This window comes from Heteronotia binoei, chromosome 10 (assembly GCF_032191835.1).
Source record: "Heteronotia binoei isolate CCM8104 ecotype False Entrance Well chromosome 10, APGP_CSIRO_Hbin_v1, whole genome shotgun sequence".
NCBI classification, from domain to species: domain Eukaryota; kingdom Metazoa; phylum Chordata; class Lepidosauria; order Squamata; family Gekkonidae; genus Heteronotia; species Heteronotia binoei.
This window is the reverse complement of record NC_083232.1, coordinates 12,989,937-13,016,851: the sequence shown is the minus strand read 5'-3', so window position 1 is coordinate 13,016,851 and position 26,915 is coordinate 12,989,937. Positions and strand designations below refer to the sequence as shown.

Below are 26,915 nucleotides of genomic sequence, written 5' to 3'. Positions count from 1 at the left end.
GGGAACCCATGTCTCTATAGATCTCTCTTGTAAAAGAAAATGCACACGTACTCCCCCACACACAGTGCCTGGCAAGATGGCCCTTTGGGATAGGGAAAGTGCTCTTTAGAGTAGGCTTGACTGCTCTAGAGTAGGCTAGACTCTCTTCCCTTGACTGCAACCTGAATGTGAATGAGACCTACTTGAATAAATGTAAGTCTTTAACTTTTGCAATATACTTCTTGGGAGATTCATTCACTGCACTCAGCAGGCCTTGAATTCAGCAGGAGCTCACAGGAGCACAGCTCCTGAACCTTTCTGATGCCCCCCCTCCTCCTCTTCACCTACCTTGTCCGTTGAATAGGAGGTGCAGCTGCATAACAATCCCTGGATTAGGAGAGCGGGCAGCCAGCCAGCCCCCAGGAGCTAGCCACGCCCCCAGAAGCCCTCATTAACCCCTGGAGAAGCCCATGCCACCCTTTCTCCTTTGCCACCATTTGCTGGCCTTTTGACTGGGAGGGGGGAGCGGCCAAGGAGAGCCCCAGGTGAGCGAGGTCTGCTTGGGCTGGGTGGATCTCTAGCCATCCCAAGCAGGGTTCGCTCGCCCGGGGCTCTCCTTTCTTGCATCGGGTTGCTTTTGGCTGGTGGGGGGGCAGCATATGCTAATGAGTTATGCTAATGAGCTCCACCACCTATTTTTTTACAAAACGACCCCTGGCACTCAGTATCACACTTCTTTGACTGGGGAAGACTCTGCTATATTAACCAAATAGCCGAATGGTGCTCTCATTAAATGGAATTTCCCCATATGAAACGGAGGAGAGCCTTTGCTTCGTACATAGTTCATTTTTCTCCACAACTCACCACTGGTTCGATGGAGATACCGTGGTGTCATCCTGAAGATCTCTGCCCCGTGTCTCAGGGAGAAAGAAGCAGAGGATCCCTCCAGCCAATGCCGTACTTCCAAACAGTACCATTGAAATTGCAGGGTGGATCTCATCCCCAAGACCGGCCAATGGGGCAAGGATGCCGCCAATTCTGGATGACACGGAGCACAAACCTAAACAGGTCTGCCTGAGGGAGGAAGCAATGTAAAGAAAGGTGTGGCTGAGACCGGGTGGGCATCATGGGAGAGGAACAGAGACACTCCATGACACACATACACCCCAAGAAGACAAATTAGAATATTCCTCATGTGAAACTTGACAGGGCAAAAATCAGATCTTCAGCACACTTGGTAAGAACATAAGAAAACCCCTGCTGGATCAGACCAGTGGTCCATCTAGTCTCGTCTCACACAATGACCAACCAGTTCCTCAGAAAGGACAACAACAGGGCATCGAGGCTGAGGCCTGCCCCAGTGTTGCCTCCTGGCTCTGGGATAGAAGAAGAAGAAGAAGAAGAAGAAGAAGAAGAAGAAGAAGAAGAAGAAGAAGAAGAAGAAGAAGAAGAAGAAGAAGAAGAAGAAGAAGAAGATGATGATGATGATGATGATGATGATGATGATGATGATGATGATGATTGATGATGAAGAAGATTGATGATGATGATTGATGATGATGATTGATGATGAAGAAGATTGATGATGGTGGTGCAGGTGCTGGTGATGATGATGATGAGTATGAGTATGATTATGATGATATTGGATTTATATCCCACTCTTCGCTCTGAATCTCAGAGTGGCTTACAATCTCCGTTACCTTCTCCCCCCACCACAGACACCCTGTGAGGTAAGTGGGGCTGAGAGAGCTCTCCCAGGACAGCTCTGTGAGAGCTACGGCTGACCCAAGGCCCTTCCAGCAGCTGCAAGCGGAGGAGTGGGGAATCAAGCCCGCTTCTCCCAAATAAGAGTCTGCACGCTTAACCACTACACCAAACTGGCTTAGTGCCTCTGAATGTGGAGTTTCCCCGCAGTCCCCTTGACTAGTAGCTACTGTTACTTATCTTCCATGAATCTATCAAATCCCCTTTGAAAACTGTTTATTCCTGTGGCCGTCACATTCGCAACATCCCCTGGCAGTGGATTCTCCATTTTAATCATTCACTGCATAAAGCAGAGCCCATAAGTCCAGCCCACAGAGTTGCCAGTTCTTCCCAGCCATCAGCGGACAAGGTGGTGGTGGTGGAGGAGATATGGTGGCCAGATTCAGGTTGGGAAACTTCTACATAGATGAAGCCTGGGGAGGACGGAGACCTCAGTGAAGGACAATGCCATAGAGCAGGGGTGATTTTTTTACCTACAACTCCCATCAGCCCCAGCCGTTGGCCATGCTGGCTGGGGCTGATGGGAGTTGTAGGCAAAAAACATCTGGAGAGCTACCGTTGGCCACCCCTGCCATAGAGCCCACCCTCCAAAGCATCTGTTTCCCACCCCCCACCCCCCAGGAGAACTGGCCTCTATAGTCTGGAGATGAGCTGTAATTCTGTGGGATCCCCAGTTACAACCTGGAGGCTGGCATCCCTTTCTACACAAAAACTTAAATTGTTGTATACATCTGATCTGGAACTGTTTCCCTCAGGCTTTTGAATACCTACCATTCCCCCAACCCACCCAACCCTCCATAGTCAATCTCTAACTTCAAGAGGGGATTGGAGCAGAGGTCCATCAGTGGCTATTAGCCACGGGGTTTTGATGGAACTCTCTGTTTGGGACAGTGATGCTCTGTATTCTTTGTGCCTGAGGGGAAACAGTGGGAGGGCTTCTAGTGTCCTGGCCCCACTGATGGACCTCCTGATGGCACCTGGGTTTTTTTGGCCACTGTGTGACACAGAGTGTTGGAATGGATGGGCCATTGGCCTGATCCAACATGGCTTCTCTTATGTTCTTCTGTGACACAGAGCCCCTTTCTGGAGCGCGACGACCTAGCAACAGTGATCCATGCTACGGTCACCTCAAGGTTGGACTACTGCAATGCCCTCTACATGGGGCTGCCCTTGTCTCGGACCCGGAAACTGCAGCTGGTGCAGAATGCCGCGGCCCGGCTGTTATTGGGTCTCCCAAAGTGGGGACACATCCAGCCGGGTCTTCGGACTCTGCACTGGCTTCCAGTGATATACCGAGTCCGGTACAAGGTGCTGGTTATTACCTTTAAAGCCCTATATGGCCTGGGACCTGCCTACCTGAAGGACCGTCTCTCCCCACATGTTCCCCAGAGAGCACTGAGGTCAGGAACACAAAATCTCCTAACTATCCCTGGGCCAAAAGAAGCCCGTCTGAAAGCCACCAGGGAAAGGGCTTTCTCCGTTATGGCCCCCGTATGGTGGAATCAGCTGCCGGAAGAGGTGAGGGCCCTGCGGGACTTGGCGCAGTTCCGCAGGGCCTGTAAGACGACCCTCTTCCGGCTAGCCTATACCTAACTGGCCAGCCATCTGTTTACAGGAAACTGATTTACTCTGTTTTTAATGTTTTAATCTGTTTAAATATTTAATTGTTTTATATTTGAAATTGTTTAAATTTTATGTTGATTACCTGTTGGAAGCCGCCCTGAGCCATTTGTGGGAAGGGCGGGATATAAATCCCAAATAAATAAATAAATAAATAAATAAATGGATGGGCCATCGGCCTGATCCAACATGGCTTCTCTTATGTTCTTCTGTGACACAGAGTGTTGGAATGGATGGGTCATCGGCCTGATCCAACATGGCTTCTCTTATGTTCTTCTGTGACACAGAGTGTTGGAATGGATGGGCCATCAGCCTGATCCAACGTGGCTTCTCTTATGTTCTTAACTGAGGCCAGAATGAGATCCTCACCTGAGAACTGTGGGAAATATCTCTGCAGAGAACACATAAGTGGTCGAAAAGGAAGCCGAAAGTGCGGCCTTGCCGATAACAGCCAGCACAGTCACGACGACGGGAAAAGCTGGGAAAAGACAGATCACGGGGGAAGAAATTAGAGATAAACCAAGATCACCTTCCTGAAAGAAGAAAAGCTCTACATTGTTTAAAGTCAGTTTTGTTCTTAAAAATTTGTCCACCTGATGAATTTGTATGGCCATTAGTTTTGAGATGTGGTGGCTTAAGAATCAGAGCTCAGGGGGTATAAAAATTTATTTATGACTACTGGATCCACATACATTATACCAGGGGTGTCAAACTCATGAGGGCCAGATCTGACATAAATGAGACCTTGTTGGGCCAGGCCGGGCATGTCATAAAATGTAATGCCAAGTAGCAGAGCTATAAACTTCATAAAGGACATAGACAAACACAATTAAAGGTCTTTTAAAAACTTGAAACATGCTTAAAAGATGAGCACTCTTACACTATTTTGTTTATTTAACAGTCTCTTGCCATGCCCCTGCTGCCCCCTTGAGGGTCCTGGCTTGTCCAGAACCTCCCGACGCCCCCCGGGTTCTGGGCGCCCCTGTTGGTTTGCCCCTGAGGTCTCAGAATCAGGAAGGGGCTGGGTTGCGCCACCCAAAACCTCCTCTCCCCGGCGGTGCTTTGGGCTCCGAACTCTCTCTCTGGTCTGGCGTCCCTTCCGTAGCACCTGTCTGCTTCCTCCCCGACCTCACTGTGTGGCTGCCTTTTATCCACCCCCCGGCTCCTCCCTTCCCTCTCATTGCCCACCCCGGGCTGGCTCCACTCTCCTTCATAAGCCCTGACGCCGAGCAGGGGCGTCCTCAGGCGTCCCCCCCCCCCCGGGGCTGCTGGGTCGCCTCTGCGTTGGATGGGGGTGTTGGGCATGGTGGCATGTCTCTTCACGGGCCTCCAGATCTTGCAGCTGCTGCAGCCTCGGCCCGCTGGTGATGGGAGCAGGGCCACGCCACCCCAGGCGTGCTCAGGGCCTGGCGTGGCTGCCTCCCTGCTCCTCGGACTCCCTCATTGGCTGCCTTCTCCACCCCGGTGGCCAGGTAGGGCGGGGTGCATCGGGCTGACCCAGCATCAACTGGAGGGGGGTCTTCTGTGGGTTGGGCTGGGCTCTGCTGGTGGTCGTTGGGGCAGGGGGCCCCCTCTGACCAAGTCCCGGCTCGGGTGAGGCGGGACATCTCTAATAACTGTCACTTCTTGCTCTGAAATATTGCATCAAAATCTGGAGGAAAATGTCTGTGCTGTAGCAATCCTCAGTATGCTGTTCAGGTGTTATTTAGGTGTGTGTTTGTAAGTTGCAAACCTACTTTTGATTTATTGGCATTCATTACAAAAATCTCATGGTCAACGCTTTGAGTCTAAGACCCAGGGGAAAACATGAAATGGCCAAGCATTGTGAACTTTTGTACATAAGTTGCTTCAGCCAATGGAGAAAATAGAGGCTTTGCTCTGTAGCTCTTGTTGTGATTGAGCAAGCCTGGCAAAGCAGCTGTGATGCAGAAAGAAGTAGAGAGAGAAGGAAGCAGATGACAGTGAGGTGCTCGCGGCCCGATAAGAGCCCTCCAGGGGCCTGATTTGGCCCTCAGGCCGCAGGTTTGACACCCCTGCATTATACTGAATCATCAAACCATTGGTCCATTTGGGTCAGTATTTCCTACTCAGACTGGCAGCAGCTCTCCAAGGTCTCAAGCAGAGGTCTTTCACAACACCTATTGCCTGGTCCTTTTTTAACTGGAGATTCCATGGATCGAACCAGGGATTTTCTGGAAGGAGAACTGTACTTGTGGGGATAGCAGGGATGATCAGGCATACGATGCCTGCCAGGAGAAGCCAACCAGCCTGGCACTTCTTCCTCCCCAGCCGCTCCATCAGGAAGATACAGGAGGCCCGGGCTGGTAGTTCAACGGCTCCAAACACCAGCTGGGTCCTGTAGATGTCCAGGCCGAAATCTCCAACTTGGAGGCTCACTCCGTAGTACACCAGACTGTCCACAAACCTGAGAGGGAAGCAAAGCGTAATTGGGCCTGGGTTCATTTTCCTGTGCGCTTGCCAACCTCCAGGTGGGGCCTGGAAATTGCTCAGAATTGCCACTGATCTGCAGGCTGCAGAGATCAGTTCTCAGAGAAAATGGCTTCTTTGGAGGATACACTGTATAGACATTATGCTACACTAGGGATGCCAAGTCCAATTCAAGAAATATCTGGGGACTTTGGGGTGGAGCCAGGAGACATTGGGGGCGGAGCCAGGAGCAAGGGTGTGACAAGCATAATTGAACTCCAAGGGAGTTCTGGCCATCATATTTAAAGGGACAGCACACCTTTTAAAATGCCTTCCTTCCATAGAAAACAATGAAGGATAGGGGCACCTTCTTTTGGGGCGCATAGAATTGGACCCCCTGGTCCAATCCTTTTGAAACTTGGGAGGTATTTTGGGGAGAGGCACTAGATGCTATACTGAAAATTTGGCGCCTCTACCTCAAAAAACAGCCCCCCCAGAGCCGCAGATCAATTCCCCATCATTCCCTATGGGAATCGTTCATGGAGGTGCATAATGGGTATGGGGGTGGGGCTTCCCCCACCGGCCAGCTGGCTGGGGGACGGGGGAAGCCTGTAAAACCGGGGGATCCCCCGCTGGGACCTGGGGATTGGGAAGCCTATGCTACACTGAGATCCCTCTCCTCCCCAAAGCCCATCCTCCCCAAGGTTCACCCCCAAATCTCCAGGAATTTTCCAACCCAAAGCTAGCAAACCAAGAGTACAATGAGGTTCCAAAGAAGGAGAAGGGATGGGGGGACAAAATTCAGCTTAGAATAGAAGAAGAGCCCTGATAGATCATCTCAGTGGTTCATCTAGTCCAGCATCCTGTCTCACACAACCAGTTCCTCTGGAGGGCCAACAACAGGGCAGAGAGGCTGAGGCCTTTCCCTGAGAAGAACATCAGAAGAGCACTGCTGGATCAGAACAGTTATCTATCCAGTCCAGCCTCCTGTCTCACACAATGGCCAGCCAGTTTCTCTGGAGGGCCAACAACAGGGCATAAAGGCCGAGGCCTTCCCCTGAGAAGAACATCAAAAGAGCGCTGCTGGATCAGAACAGTTATCTATCCAGTCCAGCCTCCTGTCTCACACAATGGCCAGCCAGTTTCTCTGGAGGGCCAACAACAGGGCATAAAGGCCGAGGCCTTCCCCTGAGAAGAACATCAAAAGAGCGCTGCTGGATCAGAACAGTTATCTATCCAGTCCAGCCTCCTGTCTCACACAATGGCCAGCCAGTTTCTCTGGAGGGCCAACAACAGGGCATAAAGGCCGAGGCCTTCCCCTGAGAAGAACATCAAAAGAGCGCTGCTGGATCAGAACAGTTATCTATCCAGTCCAGCCTCCTGTCTCACACAATGGCCAGCCAGTTTCTCTGGAGGGCCAACAACAGGGCAGAGAGGCTGAGGCCTTCCCCTGATCTGAACATTAGAAGAATCCTGCTGAATCAGACCAGCGGTCCATCTAGTTCAGCATCCTGCTTCATGCGGTGACCAACCAGGTTCTCTGAAGAGCCATCCACCAGTGCTCCCTCTAAGCTGTGGAGTCTTGTGAGCAAAAAATTCCGCTTTGTGAGCTACTGGCATCCATGTTGAGAGTGAGCGTTTTGGGTATTACATAAATTAGTTTCCTCTGGGCCCATCCTTCCTGAGCTAAGACAAGAATATGAGCCAGAGGCTAAAAAAAACTGTGTGTTAGCTCACACTAACTCAGCTCAGAGGGGACACTGCCAACATCAGGAGTAGAGGCCCAGGCCTTCCCCTGTTGTTGCTTCCTGGCACTGGGATTCAGAGGATTAGAGCCTCTGAATGAGGAGGTTCCCCTCAGCCACCATGGCTGGTAGCCACTGACCGATCTCTCCTCCATGAATCTAATAAGAACGCAGCTTCTGTGAGAAACTCATTGAATAGAAAATATGTGAGTGCTTTTGATTGCTACTTTGGAAACATGGCCAGATTAACAATTAGGCAAGTAGGCACTGGTTTATGGGTGCTGGGCCAGCTTCCCCCCCATCCCCGCCCCGGTTTCCCCCCTTGTGTATGTGGACTCAAGTGAGAACTGAATTGGATGCTCCTGCCTGACTCATTGGAGCCGTACGAACGGAGTTTGGGGACTTGGGAACAACGGGCAGCAGGATCCAAATACCTGCTTCCCTGCACCAATCACAGACCCCCTGCTGGTTTGAATGAGCCAATAACGTGCTTGCGAGTTGTATCTAGTTGACCCCATTGGCCCAGTTTCTCAGCCTTTTAGTGCTAATCATAAAAATACATGAATACTTCCGTTATGTATTGAACATAAGCAGATATGCCGCATGTCGATCGCTACTAAAGGCGACCCCTGGGTCCCCGGATGGAGCTCGCCAGACGCCCCGCCCTTCAAGATCTGTGGCGGGAAGTTTGACTGACCAGGATTGGCCTGGTCAGATGAGGGGGCAGTTCTGGGTAATGTATATAAGCAGGGCCCGGCCCGCGTGTTCTCTCTCTTGTGATGTGCGCCTGAATAAACCATGTTGCCTTCAAACCGTCTCGGTTCTCAGTACATTACAACTTCCAATAATTATAAAACTACTTACAAACCTTCAAGAGTACATTACTGAAATTCTTTCCTAGGAGAGCAACGCTTCGATATTCTTAGGGATGTAATCGACACTGATTACAAGAAATCACATGATTATATGTAAAACATTACAGTGTTTTTTAAAGTTACAGACATCCAACAAAATGGTACAAAAAAATCTTTAATGCATGACAGTTTAAAGAAAACACGAAAGGTCCCGATCGTTATTTAACCCATTTGGCATTAAGGTTTTGAGTTTAAAAATCCAGCGCATTTCTTGTCTAAGAAGCCGCTTGTTCATATCTGTTTTTCCTTGCAGCCGATTGGGGAACCTTTCAATTACAAAAAAAATCTCAGGGTCTCAGGATCATGTGCAAATTTGCAAAAATGGTCAACAAGAGGCGCCTCAGGCACAAAAGTCTTGATGTGAGATTTCTGCTCCAAGACGCGTGTCCTAATGACACGCGTCGTACTTCCCGAGTAGATTTTTAAACAAGGGCATAAAATCGCGTAAAGAGCCAGTTTGGTGTAGTGGTTAAGTGTGCGGACTCTTATCTGGGAGAACCGGGTTTGATTCCCCACTCCTCCACTTGCACCTGCTGGAATGGCCTTGGGTCAGCCATAGCTCTGGCAGAGGTTGTCCTTGAAAGGGCAGCTGCTGTGAGAGCCCTCTTCAGCCCCACCCACCTCACAGGGTGTCTGTTGTGGGGGAGGAAGGGAAAGGAGATTGTGAGCCGCTCTGAGACTCTTCGGAGTGGAGGGCGGGATATAAATCCAATATCTTCATCTACCTCACAGAGTGTCTGTTGTGGGGGAGGAAGGGACAGGAGATTGTGAGCCGCTCTGAGACTCTTCGGAGTGGAGGGCGGGATATAAATCCAATATCTAAATGCAATGTCAGGTCGAACAAGGAGTAGTGTCTCTCAAAGTAATTTTATAGCCAGAATGGATGAACTCTTTCAGACCGAGGGACAAACCACAAGTGGAGCGTGTCATGCATTAAGGATTTTTTGTACCATTTCATTGGATGTCTGTAACTTTAAAGAGCACCGTAACGTTTTACATGTAATCATGCGATTTCTTGTAATCAGTGTCGATTACATCTCTAAGAATATCGAAGCGTTGCTCTCCTAGGAAAGAATTTTAGTAATGTCCTCTTGAAGGTTTGTAAGTAGATTTATAATTATTGGAAGCATTCATGTATTTTTATGAATGATGTTTAAAGCTTATCGTTGTTTATGCAGCTCGTTGAAGCACTATGTGAAACAGAGAGAACAGCGCAACTCTGTCGCGTTCTGATGCCTTGCTGCGTTACATCGTTCCGCTCATCTGTTCACCAAAAAGATTGGAACGTTGCACTCCGTTTGAACATTGACCTCCGTTTGAACACTGACAGCGTGGATCTTCAGTTCAAGAAATTTCATGCTTAAAGAAATTTAATGGATACGGGTGTGGTCAGTGTTCTTTCACTTTAAATTGCGATTTACTTCACTTTTGATATGTTTAGTTGTGTTATAAGTATTTGGTAAATGACACTCAAATTCCTTTATTGTTGAAGCTGGTTTTCGCGGAGGTTTTTGTACCTTTACCCTGCTGCACATATCCGCCTTTCTCTGTTGTGTTGCTAAATCCTCAGGTGGGGGCAGGGGATCCCCCGGTTTGGAGACCCTTCTCCTGCTTCAGGGACATCAGAAATCAGGGGGAGGGGAGGGATATGTCTGCTGGGAACTCTATTATTCCCTATGGAGACTTATTCCCATAGGAAATAATGGAGAATTGATCCACGGGTATCTGAGGCTGGGAGGGTCTGTTTTATAGGCAGAGGCACCAAATTTTCAGTATAGCATGCAGTGCCTCTCCCCAAAATAGCCCTTAAATTTCAAAAAGATTGGACCAGGGGTCCAATTCTATGAGCCCCAAAAGAAAGTGCCCCTATCCTCCTATTATTTCCTATAGAAGGAAGGCATTGAAAAGGCGTGAAGTCCCTTTAAATGTGATGACCAGAACTCCCTTTGGAGTGCCATTATGCTTGTCACACCCTTGCTCCTGGCTCCACCCCCAAAGTCCCCAGATATTTCTCGAATTAGACTTGGCAGCCCTATTCAGTGCAGCCACCAACCACGCTTTATCTAATGAAGAGCTGACGTTTCACTACCCCCTTGCTTCTTCAGTGCATCGAACCCGCTATATGACACCCCTGCTTGCAGCCCTCGCAGCCTGCACGCACGGCCGGCAACTGAGCTGCTCTTTGCCCTACTGCCCTGTTGCGGCTGCTGCTGGTGTCGTTGCCAAGTGTGCCTCCACCTCTCCCCCGTAGCTTTGTCTAAAGGGCTTTTGAGGAGGTGCCTTCAGGCTGCACCAGGGGCTGTGGGCAGTGGGGTGGGGGCTCCAATTCTGAGATAATTTGTGAGGGCCCCCCAGGATTTCGACTGCACTGGAGCCTCCGCAGGGTTTAATCCGGCACTGTTTGGGAAACTTACCATAACCAAGCCATGATCAAAGTAATTTTCCTGAGATACGGCTTCTTTAGAAGATCCACGATCCTTCCAGAGCTGCCTTTCTTTGGGCCAGCCAGCTTGGAAATCGACAAAGCGAGAGAGAAACAAAACGTCAGCTGAATTCGAGAAACCCGCTCGGCGTCGCTGATATGGCATTATCTGTGCTCTTGGCCCTGACAGATTTTATTCTCGTTCTTATACATTTATTTAGCTTTTTATCAGTGGCAAATACATTCTTAGTATGTTGCACACTCAGGCTTCACTTTGGGCAGGAGCTCACAGAAGCAGAGCTCTGGAAGCTCTAACTCAGGGGTGTCAAACATGCGGCCCAGGAGCCAAATCAGGCCCCTGGAGGGCTCCTATCGGGGCCCCGAGCAACTGGCTGTCCTCTGCTTCCTTCTCCCTCTCTCTTGCTTCCTTCTGCATGGCAGCTTGCTTTGCCAGACTCGCTCAATTGCACAGGACTTACAGAGCAAAACCTCTATTTTCTCTATTGGCTGAGGCTCCTCCCCCGGGGAGGAAGAAGGGGAGGGAGAGCTTGTTTTGCCAGGCTCTTTGAATTGCCCAGCAGAGCTACTGAGTCAAGCCTCTCCTCCTTCTATTGGCTGAGGCTCCTCCCCCTCCTGGTCTCCTGGGGAAGGAAGGAAAGAGCCAGAGCTTCTTTTGCCCAGTTCCCTGGATCCCATGGGAGAGATACAAAGAAAGCACCTTTAAGACCAACGAGTGCTAATGTTTTAAGCATGTTTTATTGTAAGGTTTTTTTTAAAAAAATCTTTAATTGTGTTTGTCTGGGTCCTTTATAAAGTTTCTATCTCTGCCAGGCATTATATTTTATGACACACATGGCCTGGCCCGACAAGGTCTCATTTATGTCAGATTCGGCCCTCATAACAAATGAGTTTGACACCCCTGCTCTAAATTTTATTGATGATGATGATGATGATGATGATGATGATGATGATGATGATGATGATGATGATATTGGATTTATATCCCACCCTATACTCTGCATCTCAGAGTCTCAGAGCGGTCACAATCTCCTTTACTTCCCCCTCCACACACAATAACACCCTGTGAGGTGGGTGGGGCTGAGAGAGCTCTTACAGCAGCTGCCCTTTCAAGGACAACTCTGCGAGAGTCATGGCTAACTCAAGGCCATTCCAGCAGCTGCAAGCGGAGAAGTGAGGAATCGAACTCGGTTCTCCCAGATAAGAGTCCATGCACTTAACCACTACACCAAACTGGCTCTATTGTGCTCTTTCTTTTTTACCCTCCCCCTCCCAAAAATATACTTGTTTCTGGGCTCCTTGCTCAAACCCCCTGTGTGAACTTTGCCGAACTTTGCCAAGCTTTCTAATATTTCCCCCCACAAAACATGAAACGGAAGGAAAGGGAAACTGGAAGGGAGGGGGAACCGGAATGGAGGGGGGAACCGGAAGGGAGGGGAGAACCGGAAGGGTGGGGATTCAAAGCCTCGTCCTGCTCTCTATTAAGAGAGAATGCTCTACCACAATGCCCGCCAAAGCGGGTAAGGATGAGGCTGGCATTGCTCCTCTGAGTGCACCAGGGGGGCGAAGAGTGGGGCTGCAGAGAAGAGGGAGGGAGTGGCCCGGGGGTGCCACTGTGCAGGGGGGCAGCCCGGGGGTGCTGCTGCAAAGGGGGGCAGCTGGCAGTAAGTCTGCCTGGGACACCACGCATCCAAGGGCCTGGGGATCAGTTGTAATAGTGGGAGATCTCCAGTCATCACATGGTGGTTAAAAATTACAAGAGAGAATCGCAGAAAAGGAATCCTAAAGTAAATGAACAAGACCGTGACCGTTTACTAAATTGTACTGCTTTGCACGCAATGTGAACTTATGCATGAGCTTTTCTTCTGAGTTGGAACGGTATTTATTTGGTTGAGTGCACATGGTTGGGCCCAGCAAGAACATGAGGGTGACAGAACTGTCTTTCCGCGATGAGTCAGTTTTATATTAACGACATTCTGTATATATAATCATGACTCGTGTTAAGCTGTTAGTGTAGTAAAATTAGACTTAGTAATATGTCATGGTTTTGTTTAAGGGCCCTTTCAAAAGAAGCTAAGGACAAAGAGAAATGCGGAGCCGGGCTTGATCCCTGGAGATAAGCAGAGCAGAGCCAAATTGAAACTGTCTCCCTTGGTGAGCTGCATGAAGGAGGATTCTCTTAAAGCGGACAGAAGCAACCGTCCAGTTGCAGCCATACCAGTTTGGGAACCGCAATCACACCTGCATTGGTGAACTGGACTTCGGGAAGTCCCACAAACGAAGAAAAAACATTGTCTATTGCATAACGGATTGTGAAATAATTTCAAATTAATGTGGAAAATATCGTGCTTTAAAATATTGTTTTCAATGTATATCAATTAAAGCTCTCACGGAGTGTTCTCTTATATTGTTTTCAATATATATTAATTAAAGCTCCCACGGAGTGAGAGCCAGTTTGGTGTAGTGGTTAAGTGCGCGGACTCTTATCTGGGAGAACCGGGTTTGATTCCCCACTCCTCCACTTGCACCTGCTGAGATGGTCTTGGGTCAGCCATAGCTTTCATAGAAGCTATCCTTGAAAGGGCAGCTGCTGTGAGAGCTCTCTCAGCCCCACCTACCTCACAGGGTGTTTGTTGTGGGCGGGGGAAGGTAGAGGAGATTGTGACCACTCTGAGACTCTGAGTATAGGGCGGGATATAAATCCAAAATCTTCTTCTACCTCACAGGGTGCCTGTTGTGGAGGGGGGGGGGGAGTAAAGGAGATTGTGACCGCTCTGAGACTCTGAGACTCAGAGTATAGGGCAGGATATAAATCCAAAATCTTCTATATACCAATTTTCTCCAGGGGAGCTGATCTCTGCCAGCTGGAGATCAGTTGTCAAAGCAGGAGATCTCCAGGCCCCACCTGGAGTCTGGCAACTCTGCCTGAGCTTCGGCAACCCTTGGCACAGTCTGTCTCCTTGGAGGCAAGGGCAGGGGCAGGAGTCTGAACCCAGACACATTCTTAGGCCTCCCAACTAATTTTTTTTAAAAAAATATTTACTGCCTTGTTATATATTTCCTGACTTTGCTCCCAGTGAAGGACCCAAAGCAACCGACATCATTCTCCTCCTTTCCTCCGTGTTATCCTCACCACAAACAGGGCTTTTCTTGTAGAAAAAGCTCAGCAGGGACTCATTTACATATTAGTCCACACCCCCTGGCATCACCGGAAGCCACATCCTCCATTCAGTAGGTTACTTCCCGCAAATTGACATAGAACAGTACAGTGCCAGAGGCTGCGTTTCGTGGATGTGTGTTCTCACGCAGCCCAATGAGAGACCTTATGTCATCCCCCCAAAAAAATGGCTGGAAAGAGGAAAACAGGCAGCGGGAGGCCTAGCATGTCCCAGGAGGGGGCGCTTGTGGGCAACTCTGCATCTCTTGCTCTCTTTGCAAGCCTGTTGGAGTCTGGAGAATGTATGGCTGTCCGGAGCCTTCCCTCTGCCGGAGACCTTTTTTCAACCCAGAGCCCTGGCCAAGCCGGCTGGAACTGTGTTCCTGTGCGTTCCTGCTCCAAAAAAAAAAAAAAAAGCCCTGACCACAACCCAGCGATGTAAGTGAGGCTGAGAGTATGTGACTGGCCCCAGATCACCCAGCGAGCTGCCGCAGCGCAAGTGGGAATTCAAACCTGAGTCTGCAACTTTAACCGCTGCGCCATGCTGGCTAACAGCCAGAATGTTTTGCGATTTGGGGGAGTTGCTTTCGAAAGCAAGAGTCCGGGCCTTTATTCTTCTTCCCACTGTACGTTCTAGACAGGAAAAGCCCAACTTTTGAACTTGATCGAAACAACTGGAACCGCTGTAATCATCGGAAATAACGGAAAAACCACCGGAAGCAATGAAATTTCCACGGAAATGTGTATAAATACGTTTTAGTGCAAGCTTAAATGAAACTTCGAGCGGTAAAGCAGCAGTATTGCAGTGCTGTGGTCTGAACTCTTTGCTCACAACTTGTGTTCGATTCCAGCGGAAGCTGGTTCAGGTAGCCGGCCCAAGGTTGACTCAGCCTTCCATCCTTCTGAGGTCGATCAAATGAGTCCCCAGCTTGCGGAGGGGGGCGGGGAGTGTAAAAGACTGGGAAGGCAATGGCAAACCACCCCGTAAAAAGTCTGCCGTGAAAACGTTGTGAAAGCAACATCACCCCAGAGTCAGAAACGACTGGTGCTTGCACAGGGGACCTTTTCTTTCCTAGAGGAATGAATCAAAGGTTGTTTTTCTGTTGATTGTCCACATGTATAGATTCAATATGAGCCCCATAGCACAGAGTGGTAAAGCTGCAGTACTGCAGTCAGAGCCCTCTGCTCACGACCTGAGTTCGATCCCAGCGAAAGCTGGTTCAGGTAGCCGACTCGAAGTTGACTCAGCCTTCCATCCTTCTGAGGTCGGTAAAAAGAGTATCCAGCTTGCTAGAGGGAAAGTGTAGATGAAGATGGCTGGGGAAGGCAATGGCAAACCACCCCGTAAAAAGTCTGCTGTGAAAACGTCGTGAAAGCAACGTCACCCCAGAGTCGGAAACGACTGGTGCTTGCACAGGAGACCTTTCCTTTCCTAAATGAAACTTAAACAAAACAAAACTTAAGGAACACTGAGCTTTCGACATATGAATGTTTCCACAATCTTTCAGTAGCCTTTCAAATTGGCTTCCATCGAGTAGACTCAGTTGTGGGTGAAGGCTTTTTTCCTCAGTGCCCGACTCCTAACGATGTGGAGAGAATAAGGAAGGCACCGCTTATGAAAGGACTCCCTTACTCTCTCCACATCGTTAGGAGTCGGGCACTGAGGAAAAAAGCCTTCACCCACAAATGAGTCTACTCGATGGAAGCCAATTTACAGGGCTACCGAAAGACTGTGTGGGAAAATTCATATGTTGAAAGCTCAGGGTTCCTTAGTTTTGTTTTGCTTAAGTTTCATTTAAGCTTGCACTAAAATGTATTTATACATATTTCCGTGTAAATTTCATTGCTTCTGGTGGTTTTTCTGTTATTTCCATCTTTTGAACTTGGCTTGGCCTCCAGATCCAGTAAAAAGTGCCCCAAACTTCAAAACGCTCAACTTGGGGCATCCCACTGAAGTCTCACCAAAGCATCCCCACCCATCCAAAATCTTTTTCAGGAAACAAGCATTAACAACTCCATTGATACCTGAAGGAGTAATTCTTCTGGGATGTTTCGTTTGTTGATCGAGGCGGCCCTTTTGATCTCCTTTTTGGCTCCCTCCACGTTCCCTCTTGTCAGAAGCCATCGAGCAGAGCTGGGAAGGGCCCTGCAAAGGTGGGGAGACCATGAAGCACTGCAGGTTAATGCACTCAGTTAATTAGCTGGCTGGGCATTTTGGCAGGAGCCAATACAACCGCGAGGGGCATTTCAGTAAATGTGGGTTTGCACAGAAAAAGGCACATTTTAATTCAGTTGTTAAGCCAAATTACGGTTGACTGGGGAAGGCAGTGGCAAACCATCCCGTAAGAAGGTCTGCCGTGAAAACGTTGTGAGAGTAACATCACCCAAGAGTCAGAAATGACTGGTGTTTGCACAGGAGACTACCGTTACCTTAGAAGAGCCCCGTGGCGCAGAGCGTTAAAGCTGCAGTACTGCAGTCCTAAGCTCTGCTCATGTCCTGAGTTCGATCCCCGGTGGAAGCTGGGTTTTCAGGGAGCCAGCTCCAGGCTGACTTAGCCTTCCATCCTTCTGAGGTTGGCAAAATGAGTCCCCACCTTGCTGGGGGGAAAGCGTAGATGATCGGGGAAGGCAATGGCAAACCACCCTGTAAAAAGTCTGCCATGAAACCCTGTGAAAGCAAAGTCACCCCAGAGGACTGGTGCTTGCACAGGGGACCTTTCCTTTCCTTTCCATGGAGAATGAGTCCAGCAGGAACCTGGGAAGGAGGCTCAACTGCTAGGGGTGCCAAGCTCCCGCCAGGGATGGGGGATCCCCTGGTTTGGGTGGCCCCAACCCGCTGGCATGGAGCAGGCCGCTGGGCAGTCGCCTGACCCAAAGAGCCCCATCATTGCACAGTGTGCCCTGCATGGTGACATCACCCAGAAGTGATGTCATTTCATCTTGAGGACAAAAGGAGATTGAGGAAGAATCGCACTGCTACAGGACCAACCCTAAATCAGACTTTTCCCTGCAGCCGCTGTGGCCGGACCTGCCTGTCCCACATTGGTCTTGTCAGCCACCAGCGAGCCTGCAGCAAACGTGGACTATTGCACCCTTCTTAAATCTTCGTTTGCGAAGCCAAGCCGAGAGAGAGAGAGAGTTGGAAGGGACCTCTAGGGTCATCTGGTCCAACCCCCTGCACAATGCAGGAAACCTACAAATAACTACCCCAAATTCACAGGATCTTCATCGCTATCAGATGGCCATCTAGCCTCTGTTGAAAAACCTCCAAGGAAGGAGAGCCCACCACCTCCCAAGGAAGCCTGTTCCACTGAGGAACTGCTCTAATGGTCAGGAAGTTCTTCCTAATGTTGAGCTGGAAACTCTTGATTTAATTTCAACCCATTGGTTCTGGTCCAACCTTCTGGGGCCATAGAAAACAATTCTGCACCATCCTCTATATGACAGCCCTTCAAGTACTTGAAGATGGTGATCATATCACCTCTCAGCTGCCTCCTCTCCAGGCTAAACATGCCCAGATCCTTCAAACTTTCTTCATAGGACTTGGTCTCTAGACCCCTCACCATCTTCGTCGCCCTCCTCTGGATCCCCTGCCCCCACCTGAGGATTGGCAACCCTATCCTTTGATAAGAACATAAAAAGAACCCTGCTGTATCAGACCAGTGGTCCATCTAGTCCAGCATCCTGTCTCACACAGAGGCCAACCAGTTCCTCTGGAGGGCCAACAACAGGGCAGAGAGGCTGAGGCCTTCCCCTGAGAAGAACATCAGAAGAGCCCTGCTGGATCAGACCAGTGAGGGTCCATCCATTCCAGCCTCCTGTCTCACACACTGGCCAACCAGTTCCTCTGCAGGCCCAGCAACATAGCATAGAGGCTGAGGCCTTTCCATGATGTTGCCTCCTGGCACTGTTACTCAGAGGCTGACTTCCTCTGAAGGTGGAAGTTCCCCTTTAGTCTCCCACCCAATTAAAACTACATGTCTTCATACTATATCCCAGTTACTGCCAGACTTAAATGACACAAAGTGCCGGCCCAAGGACATGTGGTGCCCCAGGCAGGCTCCCTGTGCAGCGCCTCCACCGGTGCCCCCGTCCACCCTCCCTCCCTCCGCAGCGCTGCAAGGCAACATCGTGCTCCGTCGCTGCCCTCCCCCATCAGAGTGCTCAGAGACAGGCTCGGCCCTACCAGCGTCAATGCAGCCAGCATCTGATCCTTCTTTGAACAGAGCACTGGAGGAGGCTTCTCCCCCCTCCTTCCCGGAACTGGAAGTGTGAGGGAGTGAAGCCTCCTCCAGCGCTCTGTTCAAAGAAGGACCAGATGCTGGCTGCATTGAAGCTGGTAGGGCCAAGCCTGTCACGGTGCATTCCTCTGATCACACCAGGGGGTTGTGGGCGGGGGGGGAGGGGGGTGGAGCTCAGTGCAGAGCACTGTGGAAGAGAAGGGAGGGGGTGGTGATAGCGGGGGGGCAGCCCAATTTGGTGCCTGGCACCCTAGGCAACCGCTTAGCTTGCCTAGTGGGCGAGACGGCCCTGATGACACCGTGTCATCCATCCAGATAGATCACCGGCCTTCCTGCACTTACCAGATATAAAAGAAGAGACATAAAGCAGGGGCAGAGCCGACAACCTGATAGTGCCTCCAGTCCCGAACGCCGTACGCCAAGCCGGCCAAGGCCATCTGCCCCATGCCGTTGCAGCACTGAGCCACGACTATTGCAAAGGGGCGGTAGGAAGCCCCGACCCACTCCGAAGCTGTAGGGGTACAGAGAGTGCCAGACCGAGGGACAAGGGTGTGCAACCAGTAGATTATATTGATTCAATAACAGCCAAAGATTTAGTCTTTTAAATGAGTGCATTGATGCGTTATTTTTAAATAAATGAAAGATAAGATCTCGATGAAGGGAGTATTTGATACCAAAGCCCACGGCTTGACTTCTGTTGCTAACAGGTATCACATAATGTTTTAAATGGCACAGTCACTTCAGCTGTGTTCTGTCTGTCTGTCTGTCTATCTATCATCTGTCTGTCCCTCCGTCCATCCGTCCATCTATCTCTCTATCCATCTATTTATCCATCCATCACCCATCCACCATCTATCTATCTATCTATCTATCTATCTATCTATCTATCTATCTATCTATCTATCTATCTATCTATCTATCTATCTATCTATCTATCTATCTATCTATCTATCTATCCATCCATCCATCCATCCATCCATCCATCCATCCATCTATCCATCTATCCATCTATCCATCTATCTATCTATCTATCATCTATCTATCATCACCAGTTTGGTGTAGTGGTTAAGTGCACAGACTCTTATCTGGGAGAACTTGGTTTTATTCCCCATTCCTCCACTTGCAGCTGCTGGAATGGTCTTGGGTTAGCCGTGGGTCTCGCAGAACTGTCCATGAAAGGGCAGCTTCTGTGAGAGCTCTCTCAGCCACACCTACCTCACAGGTGTCTGTTGTGGGGGAGGAAGGTGAAGGAGATTGTAAGCCACTCTGAGATTCAGAGTGAAGGGCAGGATATAAATCCAATATCTTTAATCAATCAATCCCTCCCTCCCTCCCTTCCTACTCCACAAGTGATTTGACTGTAGTAACTGCCATCTCAGCATAAGGATCTTCATATGTTTGACTGTAGGAAAGCTGTGTCAGCCATTTTGCATCTGCAGCACTCATTTTGTGGCAGCCATTTTGTAGCTCAGCCCACCACACCATCTCAGAATTCCAAGGTGCCTTTACACTCAAAAGGTTGGCTCTAGCATTTGGGTCTAGCATTTCAAAACAAGGAGGTGGCTTAGCAATGGGGCCAAGTAATTCCTGTCAGAAGAAAATGCCTACAGCAGTGGTAGCCCTGCCCATATCACAAATGGGGCTTCCCATCTCATGAGCAGTTTTGGGATATGCAGGAGCAAACACCTGATAACCCTTGTTTCTACACACCCAACATTGACTGATCCACCATATGAACTCTATTATCCACCTTGCCTCATGCAAGGATAATCTCTGGACCAGGGGTGGAATTCTAGCAGGAGCTCCTTTGCATATTAGGCCGCACACCCCTGATGTAGCCAGTCCTCCAAAAGCTTACAAGGCTCTTTTTTGTAAGCTCTTGGAGGATTGGCTACATCAGGGGTGTGTGGCCTAATTAGGCTTGCCAATCCCCAGGTCCCAGCGGGGGTTCTTCCGCTTTCCCAGACTCCTTCCTGCCCCCAGTCAGCTGGCTGGCGGGGGGAAGCCCCGTCCCCAGAGGACCATGTGCCTTTGGAGGCTTCAGTCTTCAATTGAAAGGCTTCCTCTTGGGATGGTGTGTCTGTGTTACTTTGAAGAAGCTGGCATCAACTCGTAAGTAGAAAGGCCAATCCCTCGCTTCAGAGTCGCCAGAAACGGGGTGGAGGGGAAGGGAAATGTCTGCTGAGCACTTCATTATTCCCTATGTGGAGATCGATTCTCATAGGGTATAATGAGGAATTGATCTGGAGGTTTCAGGGGCTCTGGGGGAGCTGTTTTTTGAGGTAGAGGCACCAAATTTTTATAGTATCTAGTGCCTCTCCCCAAAGTACCCCACAAGTTTCAAAACGATTGGACCAAGGGGTCCAATTCTATGAGCCCCAAGAAAAGGTGCCCCTTTCCTTCATTATTTCCTATGGAAGGAAGACATTTTAAAAGGTGTGCTGTGCCTTTAAAGTTGATGGCCAGACCTCCCTTGGAGTTCAATGATGCTTGTCACACCCTTGTTCCTGGCTCTGCCCCCAAAGTCTCCTGGCTCCACCCCCAAAGTCCCCAGATATTTCTTGAATTGGACTGGGCAACCCTGGGCCTAATATGCAAAGGAGCTCCTGCTAGAATTCCACCCCTGCTCTGGACCATGACGCTTCACATCCTAGCAATTAGCTTTGCGGGGGCTGAAGTACTACCTCGCAACCATATACAAATCTAGGATCAAAGATGCTTGAAAACCACAAAACACAATACCAACTAGACTCCCCGAGGCTGTCGTTTTTGAAAGCAAGGCCAATCCCTCTGCCAAGAAGCTGTGGTCAGCGGGATCTTACCTAAAGCCGCCATGCTTATACTGAAGCCAGCAAAAGCAGAACCCACAGCTGCCCTCAAGGCGATGTAGATGTACAGATTGGGTGCAAAGCCGGCCCCAATGCCAAAGAAGCCCATCAAGAGGACGGTGAGCGAGATCATGTTTCGGCTCCCGATCCTGGGGGGATGAAAAGCAGAGAAGTCAGTGGAGAAGGGTCATGACTTGGACCAAGGGTGGAATTTTAGCAGGAGCTCCTTTGCCTATTAGGCAACACACCCCTGATGTAGCCAATCCTCCAAGAGCTTACAGTAGGCCCTGTATGAAGAGCCCTGTAAGGAATTCTAGCAGGACCTCCTTTGCATATGAGGCCACACACCCCTGATGTAGCCAATCCTCCTGGAGCTTACAGCAGGCCCTGTACGAAGAGCCCTGTAAGGAATTCTAGCAGGACCTCCTTTGCATATGAGGCCACACACCCCTGATGTAGCCAATCCTCCTGGAGCTCTCAGTAGGCCCTGTATGAAGAGCCCTGTAAGGAATTCTAGCAGGACCTCCTTTGCATATGAGGCCACACACCCCTGATGTAGCCAATCCTCCTGGAGCTTTCAGTAGGCCCTGTACGAAGAGCCCTGTCAGGAATTCTAGCAGGACCTCCTTTGCATATGAGGCCACACATCCCTGATGTAGCCAATCCTCCTGGAGCTTACAGCAGGCCCTGTATGAAGAGCCCTGTAAGGAATTCTAGCAGGACCTCCTTTGCCTATTAGGCCACACACCCCTGATGTAGCCAATCCTCCAAGAGCTTACAAGGCTCTGGCTCTAGTTGTCATGAGTCTGGCCTCCTTAGGGCCGGGGATTGTAAGTAGATTTAGCCCAGCTCAAGTGACAATGTATATGAGGATGGAGCAAATTGCCCAAATTCGTAACAGCAAGAGGCTTCCTTCAGGACAACAGCTGCATCCCAGTCGCTACGGAGATGCTCCTCAGCTTACCTGTCGCTCAGCGGGCCGAAGACCAGGGCTCCAACGAGAACGCCCGCCATGAAAATGGACTGAGAGATGTCGTTTAACTTCTTTCGCTCACAGACCAAGTCAAACTGGAGGGAGAAGAGCGGACAATCCCTTCATTGAGCCATTTGACAGTAGCTGTTGGACCTACCTCTGGCAGCGTAAACAAAGAAATACAGAGGGACACACCACCAGCATATCGATGACACCCAACCACAAAACTGTGGATATGAGCAACTCAGCATGCCTGGATATTGTGGGGGGGGGGGGGTGCTAAATCACTTTAAGGGTGCATATGTGTTATCTTCTTGAATGGGATGTCTTTCTTTGTCTTAACTGGGGAGCTGCCCTTTGACCTCCCCTCTCTCTTTTTCTTTCTCCCCTCTCACTTCACATGGCTTTGTATGGAGATACACATCTCTGCAGGTCTCTGAGAGCCAGTTTGGTGTAGTGATTAAGTGCGCGGACTCTCATCTGGGAGAACCGGGTTGATTCCCCACTCCTCCACTTGCAGCTGCTGGAATGGCCTTGGGTCAGCCATAGTGGTTAAACGTGCGGACTCTTATCTGGGAGAACTGGGTTTGATTCCCCACTCCTCCATTTGCACCTGCTGGAATGGCCTTGGGTCAGCCATAGTGGTTAAGCGTGCGGACTCTTATCTGGGAGAACCAGGTTTGATTCCCCACTCCTCCATTTGCAGCTGCTGGAATGGCCTTGGGTCAGCCATAGTGGTTAAACGTGCGGACTCTTATCTGGGAGAACCGGGTTTGATTCCCCACTCCTCCATTTGCAGCTGCTGGAATGGCCTTGGGTCAGCCATAGTGGTTAAACGTGCGGACTCTTATCTGGGAGAACCAGGTTTGATTCCCCACTCCTCCACTTGCAGCTGCTGGAATGGCCTTGGGTCAGCCATAGTGGTTAAACGTGCAGACTCTTATCTGGGAGAACCAGGTTTGATTCCCCACTCCTCCGCTTGCAGCTGCTGGGATGGCTTTGGGTCAGCCATAGTGGTTAAGCGTGCAGACTCTTATCTGGGAGAACCGGGTTTGATTCCCCACTCCTCCGCTTGCAGCTGCTGGAATGACCTTGGGTCAGCCATAGTGGTTAAGCGTGCAGACTCTTATCTGGGAGAACCGGGTTTGATTCCCCACTCCTCCTCTTGCAGCTGCTGGAATGACCTTGGGTCAGCCATAGTGGTTAAGCGTGCAGACTCTTATCTGGGAGAACCGGGTTTGATTCCCCACTCCTCCACTTGCAGCTGCTGGAATGGCCTTGGGTCAGCCATAGTGGTTAAGCGTGCAGACTCTTATCTGGGAGAACCGGGTTTGATTCCCCACTCCTCCACTTGCAGCTGCTGGAATGGCCTTGGGTCAGCCATAGTGGTTAAGCGTGCAGACTCTTATCTGGGAGAACCGGGTTTGATTCCCCACTCCTCCACTTGCAGCTGCTGGAATGGCCTTGGGTCAGCCATAGTGGTTAAGCGTGCAGACTCTTATCTGGGAGAACCGGGTTTGATTCCCCACTCCTCCACTTGCAGCTGCTGGAATGGCCTTGGGTCAGCCATAGTGGTTAAGCGTGCAGACTCTTATCTGGGAGAACCAGGTTTGATTCCCCACTCCTCCGCTTGCAGCTGCTGGGATGGCTTTGGGTCAGCCATAGTGGTTAAGCGTGCAGACTCTTATCTGGGAGAACCAGGTTTGATTCCGCACACCTCCAGTTGCAGCTGCTGGGATGGCTTTGGGTCAGCCATAGCTCTGGCAGAGGTTGTCCTTGAAAGGGCAGCTGATGTGAGAGCCCTCTCAGCCCCACCCACCTCACATGGTGTCTGTTGTGGGGGGAGAAGATATAGGAGACCGTAAGCCGCTCTGAGTCTCTGATTCAGAGAGAAGGGCGGGGTATAAATCTGCAATTCTTCTTCTTTCTCCACTTTTGGGCAGTGGGTGGCTTGTCTTCACCCCCTCGAGAGCCAGTTTGGTGTAGTGGTTAAGTGCACAGACTCTTATCTGGGAGAACTGGGTTCAATTCCCCACTCCTCCACTTGCGGCTGTTGGAATGGCCTTGGGTCAGCCATAGCTGTGACAGAGTTGTCCTTGAAAGGGCAGCTGCTGTGAGAGCCCTCTCAGCCCCACCCACCTCACAGGATGTCTGTTGTGGGGTAGGAAGGTAAAGGAGATTGTGAGCTGCTCTGAGACGCTGAGTTTTTTGCAATCCACTTATTGAGAGATTTATTTACTGAATGCAGTATCATGCTTCTGTGACTGAGCAAACTGGTACAGTATATTAACCAAATATCCCAATAAAAACTATGGAGCATTCCCCTCAAGAGCTGCACCTATGGATTCAACCAGCACGAGAGATAGGACAGAGCCTGGTGGAAACCCCCATAGAAAGAAAAATTACCACGCATATACACATTTCAAGACAGAATCATGAAATTCCAGAAGGGTCATGGGTTTGGGGCAGCACTCTGGCTTTGTATGCAAGGAAGTTACAGGTTCGGTGTTCAGCATCTGAGGAATTGGAAAAAAAACACCGTTCTCAGTCTGAGAGCGCTTGCCAGAATCCCTATTCTGTCATGGAAGTTTGCTGGACAGCCTTGGGCTGGTCACACACTCTCAACCAAGCCTACCTCACAAGGCTGTTGTGAGGAGAAAATGAAACAGAAGGAGGAAATGAAGCAGAAGAGACTGATGTAAGGCATTTGGGTCTGCACTGAGGAAAAAAGGGGGATAAGAATATCTATATCTAGCTAACTATCCAGGGCTTTTTTGTAGCAGGAACTCTTTTGCATATTAAGCCACACACCCCTGATGTAGCCAATCCTCCTGGAACTTACAGTAGGCCCAGTACTAAGAGCCCTCTAAGATTTTGGAGGATTGGCTACATCAGGGAGGTGTGGTGTGGCCTAATATGCATTATCTATCTATCTATCTATCTATCTATCTATCTATCTATCTATCTATCTATCTATCTATCTATCTATCATCTATCTGAGAGCCAGTTTGGTGTAGTGGTTAAGTGTGCGGACTCTTATCTGGGAGAACCAGGTTTGATTCCCCCAGGACCGAATCTACATTTTTTTGAGGGGGGGGGGGAATTAAAAAATGGCACCCCCTTATGGGCCATTCTATCTTATGGTCCCATAGAATACAATGGACTCCATACCCGATTTGGCGCCCCCCCCCTCTGTCGGCGCCCAGGGCAAGCACCCCCCTCTGCCCCCCTTAAATCCGGCCCTGGATTCCCCACTCCTCCACTTGCACCTGCTGGAATGGCCTTGGGTGAGTCACAGGTATCGCAGGACTTGTCCTTGAAAGGGCAGCTGCTGTGAGAGCCCTCTCAGCCCCACCCACCTCACAGGGTGTCTGTTGTGGGGGGAGAAGACACAGGAGATTGTAAGCCGCTCTGAGTCTCTGATTCACAGAGAAGGGCGGGGTATAAATCTGCAATTCTTCTTCTTCTTCTTCTTATCTATCTATCTATCTATCTATCTATCTATCTATCTATCTATCTATCTATCTATCTATCTATCTATCTATCTATCTATCTATCTATCTATCTATCTATCTATCTATCTATCTATCTATCTATCTATCATCTACCTACCTACCTGGAAAGGAAAGGTCCCCTATGCAAGCACCAGTCGTTTCTGACTCTGGGGTGATGTTGCTTTCACAATGTTTTCACGGCAGACTTTTTTACGGGGTGGTTTGCCATTGCCTTCCCCAGTCTTTTCCCCCAGCAAGCTGGGTCCTCATTTGACCGACCTTGGAAGGATGGAAGGCTGAGTCAACCTTGGGCCGGCTACCTGAATCCAGCTTCCGCCGGAATCGAACTCAGGTCGTGAGCAGAGAGTTCAGACCACAGTACTGCAGTAATGCTGCTTTACCACTCTGCTCCACGCAGCTGCTCCCTACCTACCTACATGTAAAATAAAATCTGAGGTAGATGGGCTGAATTCAATCGAAGGCAACCTCTTGCGTGAATGACTAAATGAAAAGAACACACCTCAGTAAGCAATGTCGGCGGCTGCTTTTCAGGATACACCCAGCCATCTCGGCATTTTTCTGTGGAATTGAGTTGAATCGATTGAAGAGTCCCTTGCACAGGAGTAAACATATGGCACTTCTCAAGAGAGCCATCAGGCCTTCTAGGAATGGTCAAATTCAGCTCCTGCTCTTCGGTCAGGTTCAAGTTCAGCTTGTGGACCCAGCTGGTGTTGCAATAGTGAGGGATGTCGGTCACCACGAACACTTGGCCAAACAAGTGGAAGGCTGTGAGGAAGTTCGGAACACAGAGGAGGAGAACCAGCCGTTTCTGAAGCCGCCCGAATTCTCCGATCGCCTTCAAGAGGTCTCCAAATTCCATCACGCTCTGACTTCGCCGGTCGCTGCTGTGTATCGTTGTCGCATCCGGCGACTCTAACGGATCGTTGGGCACAATCAGGTCCGCAAAGAAATAATTTTGAAAAGGGGCAAGGTGAAAAATTAATCAGGGCTTGTCGTCTCTTAAACAAATGGAATCTATCCTGCCACAGCAGCTGCCAAGAGTTAATATTTATTTCTTGGAAACACTGATTATCCTGAGAACAGGGAAATTAAGATACTCCTTGCTGCTTAAAAGATCCCAAGTAAAAGGTGAAACCTCTCTTCTGATTCTTACCTGTTGTTTGAGTTATGGCGGGGGGGGGGGAGTCAAACAAATCCCAAGGGCATAAATACTCAGGGCTTATCTTGTAACAGGAACTCCTTTGCATATTAGGCCACACACTCCTGATGTAGCCAATCCTCTTGGAGCTTACAGTAGGCCCTGTAAGAAGTG

At 49.7% G+C, this 26,915-nt stretch overlaps 1 protein-coding gene across 1 annotated transcript in view; it reads right to left on the bottom strand.

Annotated features, from left to right (window-relative positions):
* The window catches only part of LOC132578240 (solute carrier family 22 member 13-like), a 61,934-nt gene extending 35,472 nt beyond the window's left edge, over positions 1-26,462 (bottom strand). Inside the window, exons 1-9 of the mRNA XM_060248151.1 lie at positions 26,103-26,462; positions 22,080-22,183; positions 21,110-21,264; positions 18,630-18,798; positions 16,072-16,192; positions 10,864-10,958; positions 5,574-5,788; positions 3,733-3,841; positions 844-1,053 (exon numbers count right to left, since the gene is read on the bottom strand). Of these exons, the coding sequence (XP_060104134.1) occupies positions 844-1,053; positions 3,733-3,841; positions 5,574-5,788; positions 10,864-10,958; positions 16,072-16,192; positions 18,630-18,798; positions 21,110-21,264; positions 22,080-22,183; positions 26,103-26,462 (1,538 nt within the window). The remainder of the gene's footprint in view (positions 1-843; positions 1,054-3,732; positions 3,842-5,573; positions 5,789-10,863; positions 10,959-16,071; positions 16,193-18,629; positions 18,799-21,109; positions 21,265-22,079; positions 22,184-26,102) is intronic.
* Positions 26,463-26,915: the final 453 nt, after the last annotated feature.